The sequence below is a fragment of the Calliopsis andreniformis genome, chromosome 3 (assembly GCF_051401765.1).
Source record: "Calliopsis andreniformis isolate RMS-2024a chromosome 3, iyCalAndr_principal, whole genome shotgun sequence".
NCBI classification, from domain to species: Eukaryota; Metazoa; Arthropoda; class Insecta; order Hymenoptera; family Andrenidae; genus Calliopsis; species Calliopsis andreniformis.
The window spans coordinates 23,429,756-23,453,060 of record NC_135064.1 but is presented as its reverse complement, the minus strand read 5'-3'; the positions used below and the strand labels follow the sequence as shown (position 1 = coordinate 23,453,060).

General features: G+C 36.5%; 3 protein-coding genes across 7 annotated transcripts; 1 reads left to right on the top strand and 2 right to left on the bottom strand.

The window, feature by feature from the left end:
• Positions 1-609: 609 nt before the first annotated feature.
• Positions 610-3,421, bottom strand: LOC143188894 (G kinase-anchoring protein 1). 2 transcript variants are annotated; one of them, XM_076393401.1, is made up of 7 exons: positions 3,300-3,421; positions 2,979-3,161; positions 2,581-2,649; positions 2,062-2,302; positions 1,740-1,997; positions 1,518-1,672; positions 610-1,439 (listed from the first exon to the last, which is right to left on the bottom strand). In XM_076393401.1, exons 2-7 carry the CDS (start codon positions 3,150-3,152, stop codon positions 1,407-1,409), a joined length of 930 nt encoding a protein of 309 aa, XP_076249516.1. In that variant the 5' UTR covers positions 3,153-3,161; positions 3,300-3,421; the 3' UTR covers positions 610-1,406. The 2 variants fall into 2 exon arrangements, with proteins under 2 accessions (XP_076249516.1, XP_076249517.1); XM_076393402.1 differs by lacking the exon at positions 610-1,439 and having other exon boundaries at positions 1,535-1,692.
• Positions 3,422-5,565: 2,144 nt separating this feature from the next.
• LOC143177693 (uncharacterized) lies at positions 5,566-16,184 on the top strand. 2 transcript variants are annotated; one of them, XM_076375800.1, is made up of 4 exons: positions 5,566-6,355; positions 6,486-6,562; positions 6,667-11,778; positions 11,890-16,184. In XM_076375800.1, the coding sequence occupies exons 1-4, from the start codon at positions 6,180-6,182 to the stop codon at positions 15,864-15,866; spliced, it is 9,342 nt and encodes a 3,113-aa protein (XP_076231915.1). In that variant the 5' UTR covers positions 5,566-6,179; the 3' UTR covers positions 15,867-16,184. The 2 variants fall into 2 exon arrangements, with proteins under 2 accessions (XP_076231915.1, XP_076231914.1); XM_076375799.1 differs by having other exon boundaries at positions 6,667-16,184.
• A 2,045-nt stretch (positions 16,185-18,229) lies between these two features.
• Pi3k59f (phosphatidylinositol 3-kinase 59F) lies at positions 18,230-22,065 on the bottom strand. 3 transcript variants are annotated; one of them, XM_076393312.1, is made up of 11 exons: positions 22,015-22,065; positions 21,899-21,931; positions 21,423-21,617; positions 20,880-21,309; positions 20,697-20,792; positions 20,078-20,629; positions 19,536-20,011; positions 19,277-19,465; positions 19,035-19,210; positions 18,892-18,966; positions 18,230-18,803 (listed from the first exon to the last, which is right to left on the bottom strand). In XM_076393312.1, the coding sequence occupies exons 1-11, from the start codon at positions 22,053-22,055 to the stop codon at positions 18,403-18,405; spliced, it is 2,664 nt and encodes an 887-aa protein (XP_076249427.1). In that variant the 5' UTR covers positions 22,056-22,065; the 3' UTR covers positions 18,230-18,402. The 3 variants fall into 3 exon arrangements, with proteins under 3 accessions (XP_076249427.1, XP_076249428.1, XP_076249426.1); XM_076393313.1 differs by having other exon boundaries at positions 21,899-22,016; XM_076393311.1 differs by lacking the exon at positions 22,015-22,065 and having other exon boundaries at positions 21,423-21,651; positions 21,899-21,963.
• Between the last annotated feature and the right edge of the window lie 1,240 nt (positions 22,066-23,305).

Here is a 23,305-nt window from a genome sequence, read left to right as displayed (position 1 = left end):
TGCTTTACGCGGAGAGAAAATACAATTCGTTCATCCGCTTAGACTCGAGCCGACGACGCTTTTTAATCAAAAATATAATGCATGTTTAAATTTACCATGGGAACATGGACGTTTCTCTTCTTCTCTCTTTTTCGTTTTTTTAATGTGGACTCGGAAACGAATGGAGCAAAGCCGGAAAAAAGAATTGGAACGTGAGGTGTAACATATCGAACTGAATGTTGAAGCTGACGAGAGGGCGAACCGAAAAAAAATTTCGCCTGGAATAACTGGAGGCAGAAAAAGTGAACAAAAAATTTCCATAAAAATGCAGCCGCACGTATAATCCGGATGAAGCTTAGCATCGCGCGAAATGGTATGTCACCGATGGAAATGGCTGAAAAAGCATGGAATTGGTATGTGTATAGAGGATGATGCCAATCGAAGACTCTGAAGAGACTTACGGAGTAATACTGCGTAACTAATTCCGGAAAAGAGTGTATATTTTATTGCACCGTTAATTGTCGTTGAAATTGTTTGATTTACAAAAACAGTAAAATTATTAATATATTAGAATTTTAAATACTTATTTAACTGACTCAAGTGAATTGGAAATACTGAACTATTTTGTGAAAATATATTTATTTCATTACTCATTTTGATACATTCATGACAGTGTGTATATAAATATGGTTTACATTTAGGACCTGAAAGTTTGTTTTTCGTAGTACATGTATAATGTTTCTATTTCAGTCTCAAGTTTGATCATCTCCTTTCAGTGTGTTTCAACTTCCACAGATTTTCGTACTCAACGAGACATCATTAGTTCTAAAATGTATCATAAATTTTGGAAAGTTGTATAGTTTTGTAGATGAATTCAACAGATCTGTGAGGTAATTGCTAATGCCAATAAGCATACAGGAGAATATGTGTATTACAAAATACTTCGGTAGAACTCGTACTCGCGCGAAATTTGGAAGTTAATATACTGTGTATATAATGTCGAGTATTTACGTTGGAAGTAACGCTGCAGAAGTTTTGTGTTCAACTTGACTACAGTATTCGTTTTTTAGAAGTTTTATGATTAGCGCGTACTGGAATAGAAATGAAAGGAATGACATCCTCGCATATTATGTGAAAATGTAACAAGATTCGATCTACAAATGGAAATATACAGTTTAAAAAAATATGAATCTGGCCATGTTTGTATCGAATGAACTCTTATACATCTAAAAAAGTATTTACTTAAAAAAAATTGACCTATGAGCTTGAAAACTGAATACGTAATAACGTCGTGAGATCTTAAGTATTAATAATTACACATCAGTCTTAAGACTGTTAACCGATTAACCAAATAAGTATTAGTAGTAAATTAAGCTTCGTAGATCACAATGGTTTCACATTCAACAAAATTAAATATCTTATATAGTTTAGGCATTTTCGCTAGCGGGCCTTTTCTTGTTCTGTAAAATAAATATTGTTTTTGTTATCATTTGAGCTTCCAAGATCATTATCATTTAATGTTTCCAAGAAAATCTTACAGTTTGTTTTGATGGCTTGACATCTACTGTAGAAGTACGCGTTTTAGATCTTTCTTGCTCTAACTGCACATGAAGAGATGCTACTTCTGATGTTAATTCGTCTCGTATATCTTGTAACTTCACTACTTCGGTTAATAATGATGCTTTATCTTTCACTGAAAAAAGGAAGAATAAACTATATTTGCAACAATATTAAATTGCTATAACAGAGCATCAACATACTTTCTCCATGCAATAGTATTCCATACAGTTTTTTATTTCTTTCTTTGACTTGTGTTAACTCTTCCTTTAAGTTTTCTACTTGTGTTCTTAATTCTGTAATAGTTTCATCACGTTTTTCTACTTCTACTCTTAGCTGAGCAGCTGTAATATCATCGTCAAGTTTATTTAGCCTTGCTTTCAGTATATCCTTTTCTTTTGCCTTTGTGATTTCTTCTTTAGTTTCCTTATCCACTCTATTAAAAAATTCTGCGTCTATTTCTATAAAAACATCATTGTACTTTTTATTGTATACATATTTATAAAAAGAATAAGAAAAAATTACCTTTTGATTTAGTTTCCTCATTCTCTGGAGGTGGTAATACTGTATTATTTTGAACAGGGGTAGATCCCATACTGTTGAATTCCTCCAACGACATAGTTGCCTTTTTCGACTTTTTCTCAGATTTCTTATTGGACTCTTGCTCTTTGTCTGACTTTGCTGTACTTACTAACTGCTCTTCATAAGCCAGCTTTGACAGCAAGATGGCTTGATGTAAGTCTTGCTCAAACGTTTCCTCGACAGCCTTAAGGAAATCACAATTGAACGTGATAACACACAACACTTATAAATATGTCACTACTGAAACAAAATCTTAGCTTTAACAATTTATATCTCAAACGAAGCTATATTTTTCACACATATTACTCAAGTCTGTGTTGCTTTTATTACTATTCACGATTCATAACGAGTCACTTCCTCAAATATTTAACTCAGAAATTCTCCCATCAGAATTTGTGTCACATTTCAACAAAATCACTGACAAACAAATTTGATAAATTAAAAACATAATTTATACATTACCATTATATCCTTCTGTTTCCACTGTTCCCATTGCTGACTCTCCGCGTTATTGCTATTTTTTTTCTTTTTCTGTAACAGTAAAATTGATCATGTATTTCAGTTCAAATAAACACATAAAAAAATAATAATTCTTTACGAAAAATGCCTAGAAAAATTGTAATAGTATTTAAAAATTTTTTTAAATTTCATAAATAAATTACACCAGTCATAAAAATATTTTTCTAATATAAAATTTTATAATATTTTAGTGTATTAAAAAATATTAGACACTCATTGTGGCTTTAAGAAATTTGAAATGCATTGAAGTTCCCGCCAAAACCTCAGCAAATAACGTGATGTTATCAGCTAACCAAAATCATGGAAAGAGAAAAAAAGACAACAAAACACAGACACCGTACTTTATTCTGTTTTTTCTTGTCATCTTTTTTCGGCTGTTGCTGTTGCTTCGCTTTATCGTTTTTAGTCTTTTGACTGGCCTTGGGCGCAGCAACGGTCTTCTGGGTTTTCTTCGGCTTACAGTCATCGTCGTCGATGCTTAGCACCGCGAATCTCGACGGGACAGCGGTCGCCATTTCTGTGAACTATGAATATACGTATTAATAACTAAACTACAGAACTTCCGGTACTGTTACAGTCGCAAGACGTCTAATATTCATTATATCCCACATCACAGCATCCCCCTTTCCACTGAAAATGTCAGCCCGACGCATGAAACTTACGCGTTGATGCACTTGTCGCGTACAGACGAGCTTACAACGAAAAATCTGAAGAACGTCGTTAAGCTACGACATAAACCGGAAACGAATAGTAAACATCGACAGAGAACACTGGCGCCTCTCGCGGGAAATATTATCGAAATTATTGCTTGCCCGCCCGGTGACACAGTGCAACCAACTGTTGCAACAAAAATGTGAGACAGCGAGACGTTGCATTATGCGTATTGCCGTATGCATCTTTTAAAACGCAAATTTTGAATTGTTTCGTATGCTTGATCATTTTCTTCTATAACTTATTCTATGACGCATAGCACAGTTTTGTATTTTAGATGAAAGGTTTTTTAAGTTTGTGAGTGCGGGTTCGTTATCTGTTAAAAAATGTGTGAAAACGTGTTTTCATAAGATATTTTATAATTCAGCGTTTGTAGTAGCTGGAGATGTTCGAGTTTCGATAAATGAATAATGTTGCGCAATTGTGACGTTCAAGTATCCAGTGAAATTTTGGGAGAATTGTCTTCAAGGCGTTATTGTAAGTACGATTCTTTTTATTCGCAGGAAAATGGAAAAATGTCTCAAAAATTTGTGAGTTACAGTTTATTTATAGAAATTTATTATTTTATGGTAAATTGTATATGCGTGGAACCCATTATTGCGTGTGTAATAATATAGTATTGTCGTATGACAAACTTATGTCACATTATTTTAGTTGCTACTTTTAGTAGCATTAAAATTATTAAAATCTACCTATGTATTTAGGAAGTATAAGGAATATTAAGGAATTAAATATCTGTATTTTTAATACATGTGTAATTTTCGTTTCAATATTCGGCGTGGATTATACTTTAAGTATAATAAAATATTCGCAGAATAGAAGCTTCTAACATACGAGTACTCATGAATGAAAAATTATTTGAATTGAAATACGAATATGTTTAATAAATGCTAAAAAGGAGTCTTTAAAATGTGAATATATGAGTGCATTCAGTTTAACAATTTTCCCATTTTTTTAACCCTTAACTACTAACACGAAGTCGTCTAGACTCTATGTAATACATTTCTTAAGTTCTTAGATGCTTTATTAACTTTCTTATATCATTCATTGAATCATATATCTTACTTTTACAGTCAAATTGCACACAAGTTTCATTGAAAACATACATATACACATTCACCAATAAGCCGATTCAAACCTTTAACCCGCGCACAGAGGGTCGCAGATAGAATTTCGATCTCCAGAACTTTCAGTTCCCTCCAATTCTCATTCACTCACTCTTTCAAATACCAAACCATTCCTTCACAACTGGCAGTATTTACCGAATACTATCCTCTCAGGATAGTATTTTCATCCCAATTAACACCTTGACAGGCACACAATTTTTCCATTTATTCCAGACTTTCTTAACAAACATAACGTCACGAGAATACCTCGTGATTCAAAGTTACACTCACTCCATCATTTCTAATACCATAAACGCAGCCTAAACCTCGACAAACCTATAAAAACGAGCTCATAAATTCAATAAGGCGAGAATCAGCGATTCCACGAGCGAACGTGTTAGAATATTAATCGCAAAACGACAGAATCACGCGTCCTTCCTCGAAACAGAGCCGACGAGAAAGGTTATCGCCGCAACAGTTGGCGGGCCTGCATCGAGAGTCTCGATCCACCGAGAGAGAAGGAAGTATCCATCTACACATCCATCCATCCACCGTACGTAGCCCCGTTGCACGTCGGGAAACCGAACATGTACGTACGTCGTACGAGCGACGTAGAGCGTTGAATGTGTCGATTCCGTTCGGGGTTGGCTTGCACTTTTCGCGGTTGTATGTGCGCGCAGCAACGTCGCGTGGTCGGCGGCCGAGGTGTTCGCGAAGCCTTCCAACGCATAGCGACTGGCTGATAAAGAGAGGTGAGGCGAAAAGCGAGACCCTGTCCGTATCTCGGGACGCTCGCCAATTCTGGAGTTGCACGGCTCCGTCGCGGCGTCGTTTTAACAAAACAGCCGGGAGGGCCTGGGGGGCCCAGCGATCTGTGGCCTGCGCCGCGGTGCATCCAATCAGGGGGTTCGCGGGCTAAGATGCCCGACGTGGCTCCCGCGGACAACGTCGGCATCGAGAGCAGGGTCCGCGGAACGGTGCACGACGAGGGGAGCGACGCTGGCTCCTGGTTTCCCGCGAATTCGCCACCGACCTCGTCCCAGCGTCTGCCCGCGCATATGGGTGAACGGTTTCTCGCGATCTGAGACGTTGGACAGTGATTTATCGCCGATTTCACTGGTTATTTGTGCTCGACGCGATAGCACGGCTGGTTGCTGGCTCGTTTCAAAATAATAACAGAGAAACCACGACGACCCGCTTGCGCACTCGTTTCATGACGTATACGGGAGCATGGTGCACGAGAGGTTCTGAGGGAAATGTTTAATGGTGCAGTTTTTGGAGGACATGCATTGGTAGAGGCTGGTGAATGGTCTGTTGGGACAGTTTTGTAGTGGCTGCATCGTCTTTCCTGTTTACTCTAGTTGAAGAGGTGCACGGAGGGATTGGAAGTGTTTTGAGGAACTGCAAGATGAAGGAAATATAATTGTACGAGCTGCCTGGAGGATTAGGACACGTTTGTTTGTTTGGCAGTCGTACATAGTATTTGTTTCGTATGGTTTTGCATATTAATCATGTTTTTCTTATCGGTGGAATAAGTATATTTATCGTTGCTGCATATTAAGACTATGTTTTGATCTGTAGAATATTTCTTTTACGTTATTACATATGCAAGCAACTAATGTTAGAGGTGCTTGTGTGAAAACGGAGCTAAAGGGGGACACGAGATTGATGTTCTGATTTTCGATGCTGGTTTTGTGAAAGAATTAAACCAAATATCTCTCTAAGATGTGCGAACAAACAGAAATCAATTACTTGGATGGAGATGTCGTGTGGGTAAAGCTCGGAGCTTGTTGGTGGCCAGGACAAGTTACTGGGTTTCATAATTTACCTGAGGATATTCAAAATGAATTTAAGAAGAAACCTTTAATAGCTGCAGTAAAGTTCTTTCAAGAAGATACATAGTAAGCTGTTTGTCATTTATAGTATTAATGTGCATGTATTTGTTTTGGAGTAATAGCACCTTTAAGTCATAGGTATTTATATATTTAGTTTAATATTATCTTCTATTTATACAATTTTTATTGTTTTCAGTGAATTTGTCAAGAATTATCAACAAATTTATAAGTACAATTGTACCTTAAAAGATGATTTTATCAAAAAGGGCCTGGGTATGTTTTTAATATATTTGTAATAATTCTAATAGTATAAAAGTATTTAATTATTTTTCTAAAAGTATCAATTATAACTGCATACACTCTAATATTATTTACAGATAAATACAGAAGCAAAAGTAAAGATGGGTCCAGATATATGGATAAATTCCCTGGAGATGTTGAAATGGCTGAGAAGTTAACAGGAGGTGATCCAGACATTTTAAACCATGATAAATTTTCTCCAGAAGAGAAACCAAATATATCTGCGTTATTTGGAGAGAAAAAGATTCCTAAAAAGAAGCGAGATCGTGACGATGTTCACAGAAGAAGGAGCGACAATATGGATTCGGTTCGAAAAATTACGCACCCCCGGTTTTTAAAAGAGAGTGATCATGAAGTTAGAATTCGTCAGCAGCCTAGTAGTTTACCATCTACACCAAATAATAGTGGTTCCCCAGTATACCCTTGTCATTTATGTAATTTTACCTCTTCTCGCGTTAATGTTATTATTTGTCACATAAAAAGTCATAGGTCTGGGAATTCGCCAATGGCAAAATCAAAAGTAAAAACTTATTCTCAGTATAGAGGGAGACATTCGGATATAATAGACACCCCCAAGAGAAAGTATGTGAAAAAAGAGAAGAGTCAATCAAATAAAAGTAAAAGTAGCAGTGAATTGGGTAAAAGAAAACAAGCAAAGCAAACTGAGAAAGCTGCCAAGAAGAAGAAGACAGATCCTAAAATTCGTGATACTATATTGGCAGATTGGGAGGATGAATCAGATGAAGAGATGAATTTAAGTCAAAGTAAGCCCTCTGATTTGGCACCTGTAAATGATTCACCTACGAGAAGTCAAATTGAGTTTGAGAAGTTAGAAGAATCTAATCAAAAAAATAATGATGTAACAGATGCTCATGAAATTATTGCAGAAACTGAAAAGTTACTTAAAGAAACCGAAAGATTAACGTCAATTAACATGGAAGATTCTACAACTGATAGTATTACCACACCAAAAAATTTTAAATTAAACCTTTTTGATAAAAAGTCAGAACAAGAGAAAGATTTTAGAACTTCTGATAGTGAAACTAATGAATCTATTGACAAATCACAAAAAGAGAAAGAAGTTTCTAATGCTGATAATGAAAATAAACATAGTGCATCCAATAAAGATGACAAAAGATCATTACTGTCTTGCTTCGATTTTCACGAAGAGGAACCATCTATACCTCCAGTAAGGAAAAAAGGACGTGCGTTTCATCAGAAGAAAGAAATTATAAAGGAATTCGAATTGAGTCAGGCTTTAAAATCGGAGCAAGAAAAAGAAGCCGAAAATGATAAAGTTGAAAGTGAGGATAGCGATATTAATTCAAAAAAAGATGAAAAATTAGATACGCAGTTATCTCCGATCGTACAAAGTTCGGAAGGATCTGAAAAAAGCAACGAAGTAAGAGATGAAGACAAACAAGTGAAAATTGAAGTTAAAGAGCCAAAAGAAAAAATTGAACCTGAAAAAACATCAAAAGACTTACAAAAATCAGATACTGGGAAGGGTGAAACACAAGTAGAAATTGTAGAAATATTTGAAGTTGAAAAATCTGAGACTGAAAATGAAAATGCTGCAAGTACTTCAAAAAATCTTGAAGTTTCAGACACAACTTCAAAGGAAATGGTTCATACTGATACAGAATTAACACAAAATAAGAATTTAAGTTCGCAAAGTGAGTCTACTGATGAGAAAAAAATACAAATTAAAGATACAGTGATTAATAATGAAAATGTAGAATGTATGGAAAGCGAATCTTTAAAAGAAGCTGACGAAAGTTTATCAGAACGATTTACCACGGAAACGGAGGATGAAACGGTTTCGGAGTCTGCTGAGACACTTCCTGGACAAAGTGAAAATTCTGACACGGATATGCTGGACCAGGAGCAACTATCCACTCTTGGAAAGGCGAGTACCGTAGCAAATAATGATCAATCGAATGTTGTTCCGCAGATTAAAAAGCGCAGAGGTAGACCAAAGAAATCAGACTCGGTTCACTCGAATCTTAGCGGGAATATTAGCGGAAACGAAAGTCCAAGAATAAGAGATAAAAATAATCAAAAGCTTTTTGGAAAGTTTGAGATGGAAAGAAGAATTTCAGAGTCCGATAGCGAGCGTTCATACAGTGGTAGAAAACGAAAACCTAACAAAAAATATATAGAATCCGATATATATTTACAAGATGTGGATGAAAAAATATATAAGACTGATGAAAGTCAATCTGAGAGTGAAGAAAAGGGTTTTGAAAAAGCAAAGGGTAGATCCAAGAGAAGTAAAAAACTCTTTGGAATTGAGAAAAAGGCAGCGAATGAAAATATCGAGCTCAAAGAACAAAAAGAACTAGAGATTTCTTGCAAGGTTTCAGATACAACAGAAAATAATGTTAATTCTTCGAACAAGGATTTAAAGGATGATTTAAGTGATACTCGCGGAAAAAAAACATTTGTAGAATTAGATGCAAAACTCGCTGATGTCCAAACTTCGGTTGAAATATGTGAAGAAGCGTCAATGTCTACAGAAGAAACTGTTTTATCAAAAGGAGCTGATACAATTGCCCTACATAAAAGTCCAAAACCAGAAACAGTTGAAGATAATGTTGCTAAAATTGAAGAGGTAATAGTTGAACATGGAAAAACAAAAAATGATGCAGTAGAAACTGAAAATGCATTAATTTCTAGCAGTATTCAGAAAGAAGTTCTAAAAGATCTTAATGTAGAATCTTCAAGTACACTGCAACTGGAACTTCCAATAGCAAAAGAAGCACCTTCTTCACAGGTGGACATTTCGAAGACTATAGACATGCTTCCACCTAAAAAGTCCCAAATAAAGAAATTTGAGTTATCACAAATCGATTTTTTTGGCACTGATGCTTCTCCAACTAAAAGCACTACAGAGTCAATAGTAGATAGCAAACCAGAAAAAGTGAGCGAGCCAAGTACTGAGATAACTGAAACTAACATAAATTTAGAAGCAGATAGCTCGTTGAAACAAGAAGAAAATATTGTGACAGAACGACATGAAATAGAAATGGCTAATGAAGAAATTGTACAAGATTTACCAAAAGAAGAGAACAAAATGCAAGCCGCTGATGAAATTGTATCAGTAAATCAGGAAGCTTACCCAGTACAAATAGAGAAACAGGAACAAGAAGTTAAATCAGAAAACTCAGAGAAGATATTAAAAGACGTGTCACCTGTATCAAATGAGCAGCATACGCCGAAAAAAGTATCTGTACAAACAAGATACAAAGGAAAATTTACACCAGAGACGGGTGCTAAGTCGAAGAAAGAATTGATTCCCGATGAAAAGTCAACAAACACATTCCAGGAAGCTTTCTTGAAGACTTTACAAATGGACAAAAAGAAAGATGCAGCAGACGATGCTGATACAATTGTAAAAGGAAAGAGAGGTAAAAAGCCACCAAAAAAGAAACATGAAGAAGAAAGTACAAACGTTCCATCCGATACAGTTCAAGCTGTAAAAGTAGAAGAACCAATTAAAAATGTAGAGATAATAGAAAATTTTCCAGAAATTCAAATTCCGGAAAATAATTCTCAAGTCACAGTCATGAGCAATTTCGAAGGAATAGAAGTAGTAGTCGATCAGAATATTGAAATTGATACAAAAGTAGATGATGCAATGTTCCAAAATGTCGATCAGCTTGCGTCTACATCGAACGAATTTGGCATTGCGTCCAAACCATTAACGCAATCGTCTGCTGCCGAAGATAGCCCTAAATCTATTACTATAGATACGCAGAAGTTAGACGAATCTTCAAGAATGTCGGCGTCCACACCGTCACCGTCATCTGATATTACAGTTCCAGTAAAAAAGCGTGAAATGCCGCGAATAATCGAAAACGTTGCACTAACTGAGCCTATGCAAATTTTAAAGTCGAAGTTACTAGATAAATTGCCGCCGAAAGGAGTGAAACATAAATTGGAGACAGACGCTGCAAAGAAGAGTGATCAGAAAGGTAGCCCGAAAGCAAAGATGATGAAAATCGAATCAATGTCGCCAAATGCAAAAACGAAAACTGGTGCGAAAGTTACATCTCCTCATTTGTCTTTAACTAAAAAGTTACAAGTTTTAAAAGCCGAGGAAGCAGAAACGGCTGCACTGATGGAAGCACAAAATGAACAGAAAACGTCAAAAACTCCAGTTGCAGCAGCTACAACTGAGAAATACATTCAGCAAAGTTCACAAAGCTTGGCTGACATGGAATTAGATATAAATTCAATGCCATTTGTGCTAAGTGAGGACGTTTTGACTCCTGAAAGTATCGAACAAATGCCTGTTGTTATATCCTCTATTATACCCGCATCTGGTACAACACTTCCAGCGGCAACCTTATCTTTTACCCCCACCACGCCAATAGTATCACCTACTCAAACTCAGTTTAAAGCAAATGAAAGTACAGGTGAAGTGTCGCCTATAAAGAAAAAGAGTGGTACTCCTGCGATTTTAAAGAATAAGAGTAAAGCAAAGCCTACGATTACTAGTATAAAAACATTAATACCACCTCTTACTGGTGGCGTAAAAGGTATTAAGTTTCAAAGTGCACCAGCAACAAGTAAAGTTCCGCCTCTTCTAACGCAAAAGAGTTCGCCAGGGAAATATGTAGTGGTGCAAACTTCTGGAGGTCAGCAGATACGGTACAATGTTCAGGGGAGAACTACCACGCAACAAAAAGTTGCCATACCGACTGGCAAAACTGCTGGCAATACTCAAGTAGTCCAACAAGGCAGCAAAGTGGTCATATTAACTTCGGCGCAATCTGGTCCAACAAAAATGTTGCCCTTGAATATCTCGAAATCTCTAGGTGGCAAAGTTCAAAGAATCGTAACAAACAAGAACCAAGTACTTTGTCCTATTAGTCCACAAGGTATCATAAATTCAAAAACAGTAATTGCTCCAAAAGCGGAGAGTGTCTCACCGACAACGTCTAAACTTCCAGCAGGTCATAAAATCATCAATACACAAGGTATAATAGGAGCACCGAAAGGAGTACTCACTCCCATTTCAGGAACAATTCCAAAAACTGCTTTGTTAGGGACGCTGTCTCAAGGAATTATTACAAAAAGTGGAATTTATACGCCAATAAGTGCTTCTGCTTTGGGTGGGAAAATCATTGGATCGAAGGCTTTAGTGACAAAAAGTGCAACGATATTGTCTTCGCAGAACCTAGGTACTTCTAAAGCTATCTTAACTCCTATATCTCAAGCTCTAAGTGGAAAAACAATTTTGAGTACTCAAGGTATTGTAAGTACTAAAGCGACTGTTTTAACGCCGATAACAGGGCAACAGGTAAAGGCTATCGCGGCAAAAAGCCCGTCTAAAGGTAGCAAGGTGCAATATCAATCTGTTCAACAAAAGGTACAGTTGCCTATGCTGCAGAAATCACAGAAGGTTCAAATGTCTTCAACTTCGCAAGGAAGGTCCGGGCAATTAAAAACTGTGAGCAACACAGTAGTGTTGCAAAATACTGTTACTGGGCAGAAGACTGTACAAGGGAAGAGAGTAATTAAGCAAACAGCAGTACAACCAACATCTTCTGTTCAAGGTGTTGCCTCTCAAGGTAGTGTCCAAGCAGCAGGTATGAGTACACAAATTCAGCAGAAAGGAAAAGCTGTGTCGACATCAACTGTACAGAAAGTTATTATTCCACGTGGTGGACGACAAACAAAAGCGCAGCAGAAGATCGTTGTACAAAAAGTACAGGAACCTGTGATCACGACTGTACAGAATATACAGTCGAAACAACTAACTTCGGCACAACTAACGGGCGTGTCAAGTATATCAAAGACAAGTCAGCAAAAACAAGTAGCTGGTAGTGCGGCAGCTCTAAAAGCTTCAAAAGGTCACGCAGCAAGCAAGGCTGCTCAGCATCAGAAAAACTTGCTGAACGTGGCAATGAATTCAGCAACTGCGGCTAATGTAAGTTCAAATCTTGCCACGCCTTTATCTCTTCCTCCATTAGAACCTATTGAGCCTGAAAGAAAATCAAAAGTGGAGAACGTAGTCGTTGAGTCAGTTCATAAAGAGCAATCCAAGTCTGAGAAGTTTGGTATCGAGAAAGGCAATGAAGTAGAAAAAATGGAGGAACCAAAAATAGTAACGCAGCCTCAAATAATGGCTTTGCCTACAGAAAGCAGCGACGGAACGCAAACTTACGTTTTAGTGACGATTGACGAGCAAGGACAGATACAGCCACTGGATAATAATACTCTGATGTCTTTAGAAGGTACCACGCAGAACCCAGATGGCACAAGAACTTTGTACATAGATCCCAGTTCGTTAGGAGAAGCGGGTACACTAGACAACATTGTTTTGCAATTTGACAATGGTGTATTGCCAAACATTCAAACCAGTGCTACAGAAACAACGCAGGCAATTATATCAGAAAGTTTCCCTGCCTCGGAAGTGATACAAACATCGAATCAAGATATTCTAGCAGCTGCTCTGGCCAATACAGATTTCCAACAAGAAATTAATTTGTCAGAAAGCACAACAGGAAACGTGATGGCAGCTGGTTTGACTCAAACGAGTTTGATCAATCAGACAATTCTACAGTCGACGATTATACCTCCTACAGAACCGATATCATCTCCCTCTGTACTCGAAACATCGTTGACTTTGAATCAACCTATAATGACGCCACTAGAAGTGCCGAGTAATTTGCCGATACAGTCGGAGTCAATTCCGACTTCTGCTGTAGCAACTATTCCCTCTTCTTTAGAGTTGCCAATAACAATTACGAATCCTAATATTTCTTACATCTCAGCTGGAGATGCCCAGATACAAATTTCAGGTAATTCAATGCCAGATATTGGAGAAATTATGGAAAATCCAAGTACAGCAGAAATTGCTCGAACAGAGATTCCTGCGAGTACACAGTATCTGGTGTTGCCGAATTTAGAGGGTAATATCACTGTAGAAACTCAGAATGTGCAACCTGATGCTATTTCTATGCCAAACGTGTCATACTCAGTTTCGATACCGAACAATATAGTTTTAGAAAGCTCACAAGTTCAAACTACACCTTCGATGCCTATAATAGATGATACTTACATCGAAAATGTGCAATTTCCTCCAGCTATGGAATCGGCAAAGCAAACTTTCGTAGACGTACCTGTTTCTGAAATGCTTGTTTCGAAGCCAGCTGTTTCAGCGGAAAGTATACAACCACAGGACATTGCTGTGACATCAGAAATGATGGTGTCTCAGGATGTTTCTGTCTCTTCTCAAGAGCCAATCGTATCAACGAACGAACCCTCTGTTTTAACTGAGGAACAGAACACAGCAATACCGATGCAAGAAGTATATTCTTCTCAAGAAATACCTATGGAATCGAAGGAGATGACTTTGGAACATACTACTGTTAAAGAAGATAGTTCAAAGATAACAGTAGGTAGCCAAAACGAAGAAGTAAGTAACAATGATAACATAGAACATGTACAAATTGTGGAGCAACCAGATGAGTCAATGACTGGTAGCATGTCAATGATGGATGAGAATGCTTTAGTTACTTCTGAGTCTAATGTAAAAATATCACCTGTAGAACACGCGAGCTTTGAGGTTTCTGATTCAAACGAGATTGACGCGTCGGAGGAATCGAAAAACATAAAGAAACTAAAAGACTTAAGTTTTAACGAACAATCTAACGATAAGGTGCATTCTCCTGCAGTTGAAGAACAGCCAGCAACATCGAACGAAGTAGAAACTGTAGAAGAAACGGCACAAATTTTACCCGCAGAATCACTCAATCGTTTAGATGAGCAAAGTATGGATATAGATGAAGCAATTGACTCTAAAATTTATGCTGGAAGCACAGTAAAAGAATCGGAAGACTGTCAAAGGGACGAACCCTCGTCACAGGGAGGATCAGACATGGCCCAAAGAAATTTAGAGTTACATTTCGAGGAAACTAATCCAGAGACTAGTCATGAAACGCCGTCACAGTCGTACGAGCAATTTGGAATGGCAGTGACTACCGATTCTACCGATTTACCTAGTCAATCTGCCACAAAATCAGAAAACTCGAGGGAGCCCTCGCAATCGATAACGTACGAGCCCATGGAAACAGACGAGGAAGCTATTGTCACAGAGCCTCCGAGTCAATCGTTCGAACACTCGAAAATAAATGAAGCTTCCCAGTCGTACGAGACATCCGCGGAAGAAAGCACGAATGCACCTACACAGTCGTTCAATGAACTCATGCAAAGTCAAGAGGAGAGGACTATAGACGAAGCGATCGATGATCAGACGTTCCCTACACAGAGCTACGAGGTCGGTAAAGGGGAAAATATTTCAGAAAATCTAGAAACTGATACTGAAATCAGTCAAGAAGGGAACATGCCTTCTCAGTCTAATGATATTGGTGCTGATGGGATCGGAACATCCTCTGTTTCTACGAATAATTCTGGATTAAATGAAGACGAGACCGCGAGTTCGTCTTACGTTCCAGAAACGCCTGAAACTCAGGAGAGAGACCCTGATCAAGAAAGTGCAATAAGTACGTCGTCTTGTGAGATACCACCTTGCGCGGAATTGAACATTGCATCATCGAGCGCGGAACATACAAGTATACATGACAATGGAGTACCTGAGATACCTACGTCTTCGTATAACTTGAATCCAGACATCAGTTCGACTCATGTGGATTCTGTGCCGACCTCGAGTTACGAAGAACAAAATGTATCAACTTCCTACGAAGTACCAATTTCAATGCCTGGCCTAGAAGAGACTCCTTCCCAGAATTTCGTTACCGAAAGCACAGACCATAGAAATGAACCTTCTAGTTACTATGCTCATCATCAAGAAGTAACAGCAAGTTACTATAAGTCTGTAAATCAAGAGACGAACTCTAGGTTGGATGAAGATCCACAAGAAGAGGTCACTCCAGGTTATTACGAAGGGAATCCACAGGAAGCGAGTCAGAGCTATTTCACCCCTGAGGAAGCTACACCAAGTTATTCGAGTCATAATGTTTCTCCTAGTTACTATGACCATAGACCGGAAGGTGAAGCAAGTCAGAGTTATTATCCTGCAGATGATATGGAGAAGACAGAGCAATCCTCTTCCTCACAGAATATTGAGGCGTCGCAAAGCTTCTATCAAGAGCAGTCAGATGAATTGAAATTGAGACAGCAGGGAGAAGCTACTCCTACGTATACAGAGAGATACCCTGTTGATTATACGTTGGAAAATTCGCCAATAGAAAAGCACGATCTTGTAGAAAGTTCTGTACCAGCTACCAGACCTACAGAGAGGTAATATATTATGATGGGGAATAGCATTTTGCTATGGGAAGAGTCCTTGTTTTCGTAGATTATTTGGACATTGCAGCCATTGATAGATAAACTCGAGTCTATTTTCAAATGTAAATATAATATTAAGATGATAAGCGGATTAGATGTAAGGCTAAAATTAAATTCTTACTATAATTTATATAAATATATATAAATAAATATATCTAAATGTATGTATGTGTATATATATATACATGTTGCTGCAATATGTGTATATATATATAACAGCACGGATGCAATTCGTACATAGAATTTTGGCATATAAGCAATATAATTACAAAGATGAAATATGATTTCAAATTGCAAAGACACTATGACTTTACCATGTATCTTTGTTTAATGTATTGAAGCGATATATTTAATATATTGAAACTTCAATATAATATATTCATAATTTTTTCCTTTCTCTCAAGTGGACATGTTAATACTTTAGAGTATAACAAATCCATTACTATTATATCTTTTTAAATACAAAGTACATAAAAGTGGGTATACTGTAAAATTTCGCTATGAATTATTGGAGTAGTGGTAAAATCTGTATCTCATTACATAATTACAGTAAAGATATGTTTATTAATAATGTATGTTGAAGTAACGCCAAACGAATGACCCTAAAGTAATTTCAGAATATTTATATATCATTTCGAGCCCATCAAACACGATCATGATTATAGAACTTTACTACTACTCCTTAGTGTCAAGTCATAACGAGCAACTTTTCGCCTGACACCCGAAAAATACAGGCTCGAGTGATTGTATAAAAATAAATATGCACAATATATCTTCAACAAAGTACCAATAGTGTACGCCCTTAAAATATATTTGTAAAATACGAGTAAAGACTTTGGGCTATCATTCGAAGACTTAATTTTTCAGATAAGTTTTTCACCATCCTTTCCCTTCGCTCAATGGACTACCTGCTGATAGAAATTTTTAATGTTGTAAGTAATCACAGGTGTGAATGGTTGGGCGGATCAAGGATTATGTTATTAGACGTACAGCGTTTACTTTATAGGAAATAGAGTTTACATTTATGGAGAAATAAAGAAGCCTATTATTTCAAACTATAACGATGTGTAACCTGTGTGTTGATAAAATGTAAAAGATAAAAAAGGATTTATAAGGTGATCTGTCGTGTTTGAGACGAGTTTATACTTACAGGGGAGCACTTTTAAATTAAGAAATTCTGACGATTGTTAAGGGCGAACCATGTATTGTAAGCGAAATTTTATTTCTGTAAAATATTTAAATACTACGTACTTCGCGCGTGAATAAATTTCCGCAATGCATGAGCGAAAAAATGCATTTTCATCATTTTCTACTGTAATTTAAAACGAATCGAGCAACCTTGTAGATTTCTAACAAGACAGATTTATCAACGCATCCTAATAGAAATGATTATATTATATTCTTTATAAACTCATGTTATCAAAAATAAATCTGTTTTTATTTCTCGTGGCGTTTTAAATCGTAGCCATGCGTGTACATATTATGTTATTGTCAGGGGATGAAAGTTATTAATTAAAGTTATCAATGTCGCACTAAAGGAGAAAATACAAAACTTCATAGAATGTTCTGGGGAAACTTAGCCAGATGAGTTTTCAAGAAAGGACTGAATTGTTAATATTCTTTAATCGCTCTTTCAATTTGATTGATAATATATACATATATTTATGCATGTATAAATTTTATGTATGTTACATATGCACTTACATAAATATACATGCATACATATCTTCCACTCGAAGGAGTTTATATTACAAAAATTTCTGTACCTACAAATAGTATATAATATTGTGAGATGGGAGAAAATTAGTTACATTTTCTATTAAAACTTTCTGATACAATCGTAAGTTGGGATATGTGTATTGCTTCATTGAAGTAATCAAATCTAAGTGGCATAAAGTGATACTGAATAAAATAGCTGCGTTCTTATATCAATAACAATTTGATATTTTCATCACTAACAATATTATCTTTTATTTCTACAGTGTGCACCACATACACGATTGTAACTAAGAGATAAAATAAATATATGAATATTTACGTAACAGATTATATGTACAATGAATATATTTTTCATTGCTTCTATTATTTAAAATGGTCCCGTTACAATAAACATATAAATCTATAAATATAATTTGTTTCTTGTTGTAGCTAAGGAACTTGTAAGTAATATGGATGGAAAAGCTTGTATTCAGAATTTTTTTCACATAAATGGTATTTTTAAGAAAGTTAAAATTTTGTATGTACATTATACCTTCAACATTTTCTAATAATGCATTTACAAGATGCAATACTTGTTGCAGTTTGTTTTTATATGGAACTTACATAGAGTACAATTATTTGTTATTATCAAAGATTTATTACCTAAAATAATCCCAAAATACAATAAATTATATTACATTTATAGATGTATGGTCATTTATATACAATATAGTAATATTTGCAAGTTAGAAAGGAACACAGTCTTTATAATTGTTATTTCCATTAATTTGGTTTTATTTCCGCCAGTATTGTGCAAACTTGTGCAGCTGTTCCACTAACACTGCCATTACAGCGGTTACTGATAAGTCCAAAAGATTGTGCACATAATGTACAGCTTCTTCGTCGCTCAAATCCAATCGTAGTTTATCTTGGACTTTTTTCACAGCTTTATCTGGTTCTAACGCTATATCTGGTACACTAGCGTCAACCATTAATGAGAATAAATTCAATATTAAATTTGCATGTCTACGTAAATGCAGAAAAGCAGTGTAACACTGTTTCCGAAATTCGTGATAATGTTCTGACCCTATGCCCCCCATTGCCTCAACCATCTCTTTACTTAATTTCATTGGTGGCGGTAATGGTTTTGGATCTCTCCCCAGAATATAACCAAAGTCTATGTGAAAGAGTTTGCCTATAATATAAATTATTTTGTTAATCTTTCATTGTTATATTTGTTTTACAACTGAAGTGACACAAGAAATTATATTAGGCAACATTACCTGATGTTGTTAAAAGCAAATTATCTAAATGTCGGTCACCAACACCAAGTACGTATGTGATGATGCAGTAGCCAGCTGAAATTTGTCGGTCTTATGTAATTGGAATTAACACAAATCATTAGTTTCGGAATATATGATCTTACCACAACTTCGAACGTAAGTATCCATAACTTCAGGTACAACACCATAAGGACCATTCTCAGAAGGATGATGCTTTCGGAAGAAGCTTAATATAGAACCCTCGCTAGCTAAAACCTCTGCGACTGTTGTAGATTCGATGAATTGTAAAAAACCATGCCTTGTACTTGTCGCAAGTACTCTAAAAATAAATCCAATAACAGTTTAAATAATCTAGCACAATCTAACAGTTCTCTAAAATATCTACCTATAAGGAGTGAGTTTTAAATCCAAGTTTTCCCTTCTTAATAGCTTGTCCATAAGTGCTATCGTTTGTAAAATTAATTGATCTTGTCTCAGATCATCACCATGTTTAAAAATCGCATTATATTCGCTGTTGTCTGTTGTTAAAAAAGTTAATTTAGATGGCATAAGGGCAGATTTGAAGAGACTTGCCCTGAAAGGAGCAAACTTGAATTATTGAAGTAAAAATATTTCTCATTTTATAAAGCAAAAGTTAATCATACTTCTCAGGTATAATTCCTTTAATACAAATTTCTGGGTCTAAGGGGAATGGTATTGGCTCGAAATTGGAAAAATTAATTTTGAATGCTGGATCTTGATCTGCCAATAATGCTCTCAGTCTGTCGGTCTTTTTTTTACGATTTCCGCTTTCCCTTGCAACTGCTTTCACGAGCGCTACTAATTGGTCAATAAACATTTTTTGACGCAATAGGAACGCTCTCCTTTTCTGCCAAACAGCATTCCCTTGAGCTAACATCGTCGAGAACATTGACATCACAGTAATATACATTTCTTTAACGCGTGTGTCTTGCTTCGCACTTATGGCCGGGTCATTTTGATCTTCACATTCAATAGAAAGATACCAGTAAAAGTAGTTGGCCAGTGTCGTATTTTGACATGCTCTAGTAATTAGAAAAGATGCTAGATCCATAAGGGATTCTTGATTCGTCGAGAAATGCCCACTTTCGGATTCACTAGACTGCAAATTATGCGTACTATTTGTAATAAATTAGTAATTCATTGTTTGTGTTACAAGATTACTTACATTCGTTATAGGAGTAGACGAAGAATCATTAATTTGTACATCTCTATCTAATTTATCACCTTTCTCAGTTTCCTTTTCCTTCATTAATGTTTGGTGCGCCTTTTTGATGCTTTCAAAATCTTCATATTTTAATGCCTGTACTAATTGTAATAAATACAGCATTAGGTCATCATCGGGTGCTTGATTAAGTCGAGCTATAGCGTATCTCCTAACAGCTGGATGCGTGAACGCTGGTCCAAGCAGTTCCAATGCATCCTCAGGATCTGGTGGTGCCCATAATGCTAACATTTCTAAAGCTTGTCGTTCTTCGCCGGCGACTTTCCAGTTCACACACTTTACAAACTTTGTTAAAGCTTTCTTTTGACTTGATAAATAAAACCTGTATTTCCAAATTAAATCTTGCTCTTCTGTAGAAAGTGCTGTCGTTGGTGGATAACTTAAAATTGTGTTTAAAGCATCGCGTACACTTGACGTAGGTTTTAATTCTCTCGTGTGACCTCCGCTACGTAAACTTCGAGCCAATTTATGATGTTTCGCTTCCACAAGATTTTCCTAACAATAGGGATATAAATTATTTTTTGTTGTATAGAATTATCTGATTGGAAAGTATGTCACTTACTTGCAGAATCTCATAGTCAGGAAGAGTTACAACATCTGGTTGTGATCTGTGTTGAACAACTTCGTCTCCATCTTTCTCGTAATATACTATGGAGTACTAAAAATAAGACAATGAAAAAGAAATTGTAATAGAATAGAATTAACAGTAAAATTAATGTAAGTGTAAATTCTGTAATTTTCATACCGGTATACCATCCATAGTAACTTCTGGAAACTCAATCATTAAATACAGATACTCAGACGCTCTTTTCTCTCTCTCATTAATCAGCTCTATCTCCCTGAATGTTAATCTGTCCAACCAATCAACTTTATTCATCTGACCATTCCTGTGCTTCTTCACAAGTTTCGCCAATCGCTGCATCTGTTCTTTTCCGTGATCTCTAGTCTTCCCTGGAGTACTAGAAGGTACACAACCGTCAGCTTCCACACCAGGCCACACTCTAAGATCTAGCATTCCTTGACGAAACACTCCATGCTTTCCAAATAGAGATATCGTCGTGCCACCAACTGGCAGTTGTCTACCAGGTCCGGCACAATCGTATAAGCTTATGCATAATTGAGCATCTCTTGGTAGATCCGAGTAAGAAATAGGGAGAGTCACCCACTGATTCCAACTGTGAAAATCGAGTCAAGTATGACGCATGTATAGAAGACACAGCAGTAACTGAGACTATAGAATTGTCAAATTACGAAGATTATAAAGTTCAATGATACAAGTTACACATACTTCCACCGTGATGTGAAATGTTTGTACGCTGTGTGAACAGGTAGAGCAAGTGGTCTACCACCAGCCCATACTTGCAAAGATGCAGCTAGGTCTCCACGTCCTCCATTGGTTCCGTACAGACCGGAGTATTTTAACATAGGGTCAATAAGTAGCTTGTCATATTCTGGTCGTTGTCTCTTACCCTCTAATGTACCTCTGGAAGAAACCAGTAACACGTCACTGTAATTATCTGCCATGAAACATTCGCGTGTTAGTCTAGGTAACAGAACTTGTAAGCCAACATATTTTGCGACTTAATATTCGATTGTCCGTTCTATATCCGGATTAAGTACTATAATCGGATTGTTTTATATCTGAACGTCAATGATCCACCTGTTTCCGTCAGAAAGACACATCGCAGAACATTTGTTATGGTAACCTGATACCAGCTGATACTGACGTTCATTAGACTTAACACATTTACAATGGAATCTTACATTTTAATTTGTATCTTGGTGTCCAGAGAAGAACTATACACGTAGAAAAACTTATCATTAATGTCTTCCATGATTAGCTTATGAGATACTAAACTTAATACATTTCTCTACTTTACATTTGCCATCGTTCTACCGCGTCTACTGTGCTCAAGTGCATCACCGACCCTATGTGCTATATCGAACTGAAACGAATGGGGAAAGCTCTCTATGCGTGTCATCTGTAGTATACTGCTTGTTAAAAAACATCTTATTTACAGTTATCGACTGTTACTCTTTTCTCAGCAGTCGATACGAATGATTTCTACAACATTCACAGTCAGTATCGTAACCAGTGTTATCGGTAAAGTAGAAAATAAGATTAAGCTCCATAAGCGGTAGGAATTAAAACTAAACACATTTTGCTTACATCTATTGATAATACAGATTTCTACGACAGTATAGACATTTACCATTCAACGTAAACAGGATTTCATAAGTAAAGCTTCACATGCAAACTCTAGATAGCGATACAATTCAAATATAAGTACTGAATTTCCTCATAAGTACATAATATTTTTCATATTTGAGCAATTCTCACGTCGCTCTTTCCATATCTGTTATACAACCATAAATATAATTTATAATTTCAGTATAATTAACTTTTGTAGACAAACAAATATTACAGTTTCAATTTCACGAAGAATTGGTCTATAAATTCATCTTTACTCCACGTGAGTATATGCCGAAAAATAGGTTTATAATTCGTAGATAATTTAAACAGTAGATTTTTATGCATTTATGGTATTTTTAATGTGTAAGAAGATCCAAAGTGCATATATTGTGCAAAAGTACATAAAATGAATTTACGTAAATTCAATTATATAAATGCGTTAGACGTTAGTAAGTAGAGCGAGAGTAAAAAAGGGTCGAGGGACGTTCTATATATACGACTATGCAGAGGGTGGACGATACAGGGGTTCAGGTTATCTATGATAATGACTTCCATTCAACGACCAGCCCCGCCGACGCGTTATCATACGTACGTTATTATTAATAGACGGGGAAAGCAGTATGATGCCTCCACGGGGTTTGATTTACGCGCGCGTTTCCGCCTGATTTTTTCCCCGCGTTATTACATTACATTAACGATTATCACCTCGTCAGGGGAGAAAATCATCGAGCATACGATAATCGGAGACAGTCTATCAATCTGATAATTAAATTCGCCGTGAACTGTCACTCGGCTCGTCAGTTGTGCAGCCATACAACAAATTTCACCGTCATGGCTGCTCAGACTTACCCCCAAAGGGACGAAACTGTCTCTTGACCCTAGGAGCCAGATACGTCTCGTACCTTAAGTTCCCTTAATCATTTATACACTCGACGAAGTGTCAACTACCCTTTCGCGAAGTTTGTTTCGCGACGAGT

Excerpts from the sequence above, each read along its gene's own strand:
- Pi3k59f (XM_076393311.1), bottom strand. The coding sequence starts at position 21,956 with ATGATAAGTTTTTCTACGTGTATAGTTCTTCTCTGGACACCAAGATAC. Across the intron at positions 21,652-21,898 it reads ACCAAGATACAAATTAAAAT|ATAATTACAGTGACGTGTTA; the intron begins GTAAGATTCCAT and ends GTTTCATGGCAG. Across the intron at positions 18,804-18,891 it reads TTTGCTTTTAACAACATCAG|GCAAACTCTTTCACATAGAC; the intron begins GTAATGTTGCCT and ends TTTATATTATAG.
- LOC143177693 (XM_076375799.1), top strand. The coding sequence starts at position 6,180 with ATGTGCGAACAAACAGAAATCAATTACTTGGATGGAGATGTCGTGTGG. Across the intron at positions 6,356-6,485 it reads TTCTTTCAAGAAGATACATA|TGAATTTGTCAAGAATTATC; the intron begins GTAAGCTGTTTG and ends TATTGTTTTCAG. Across the intron at positions 6,563-6,666 it reads TTTTATCAAAAAGGGCCTGG|ATAAATACAGAAGCAAAAGT; the intron begins GTATGTTTTTAA and ends TATTATTTACAG.
- LOC143188894 (XM_076393401.1), bottom strand. The coding sequence starts at position 3,152 with ATGGCGACCGCTGTCCCGTCGAGATTCGCGGTGCTAAGCATCGACGAC. Across the intron at positions 2,650-2,978 it reads ACAAGAAAAAACAGAATAAA|AAAAAGAAAAAAAATAGCAA; the intron begins GTACGGTGTCTG and ends TTACTGTTACAG. Across the intron at positions 1,998-2,061 it reads TGAGGAAACTAAATCAAAAG|AAATAGACGCAGAATTTTTT; the intron begins GTAATTTTTTCT and ends ATGTTTTTATAG.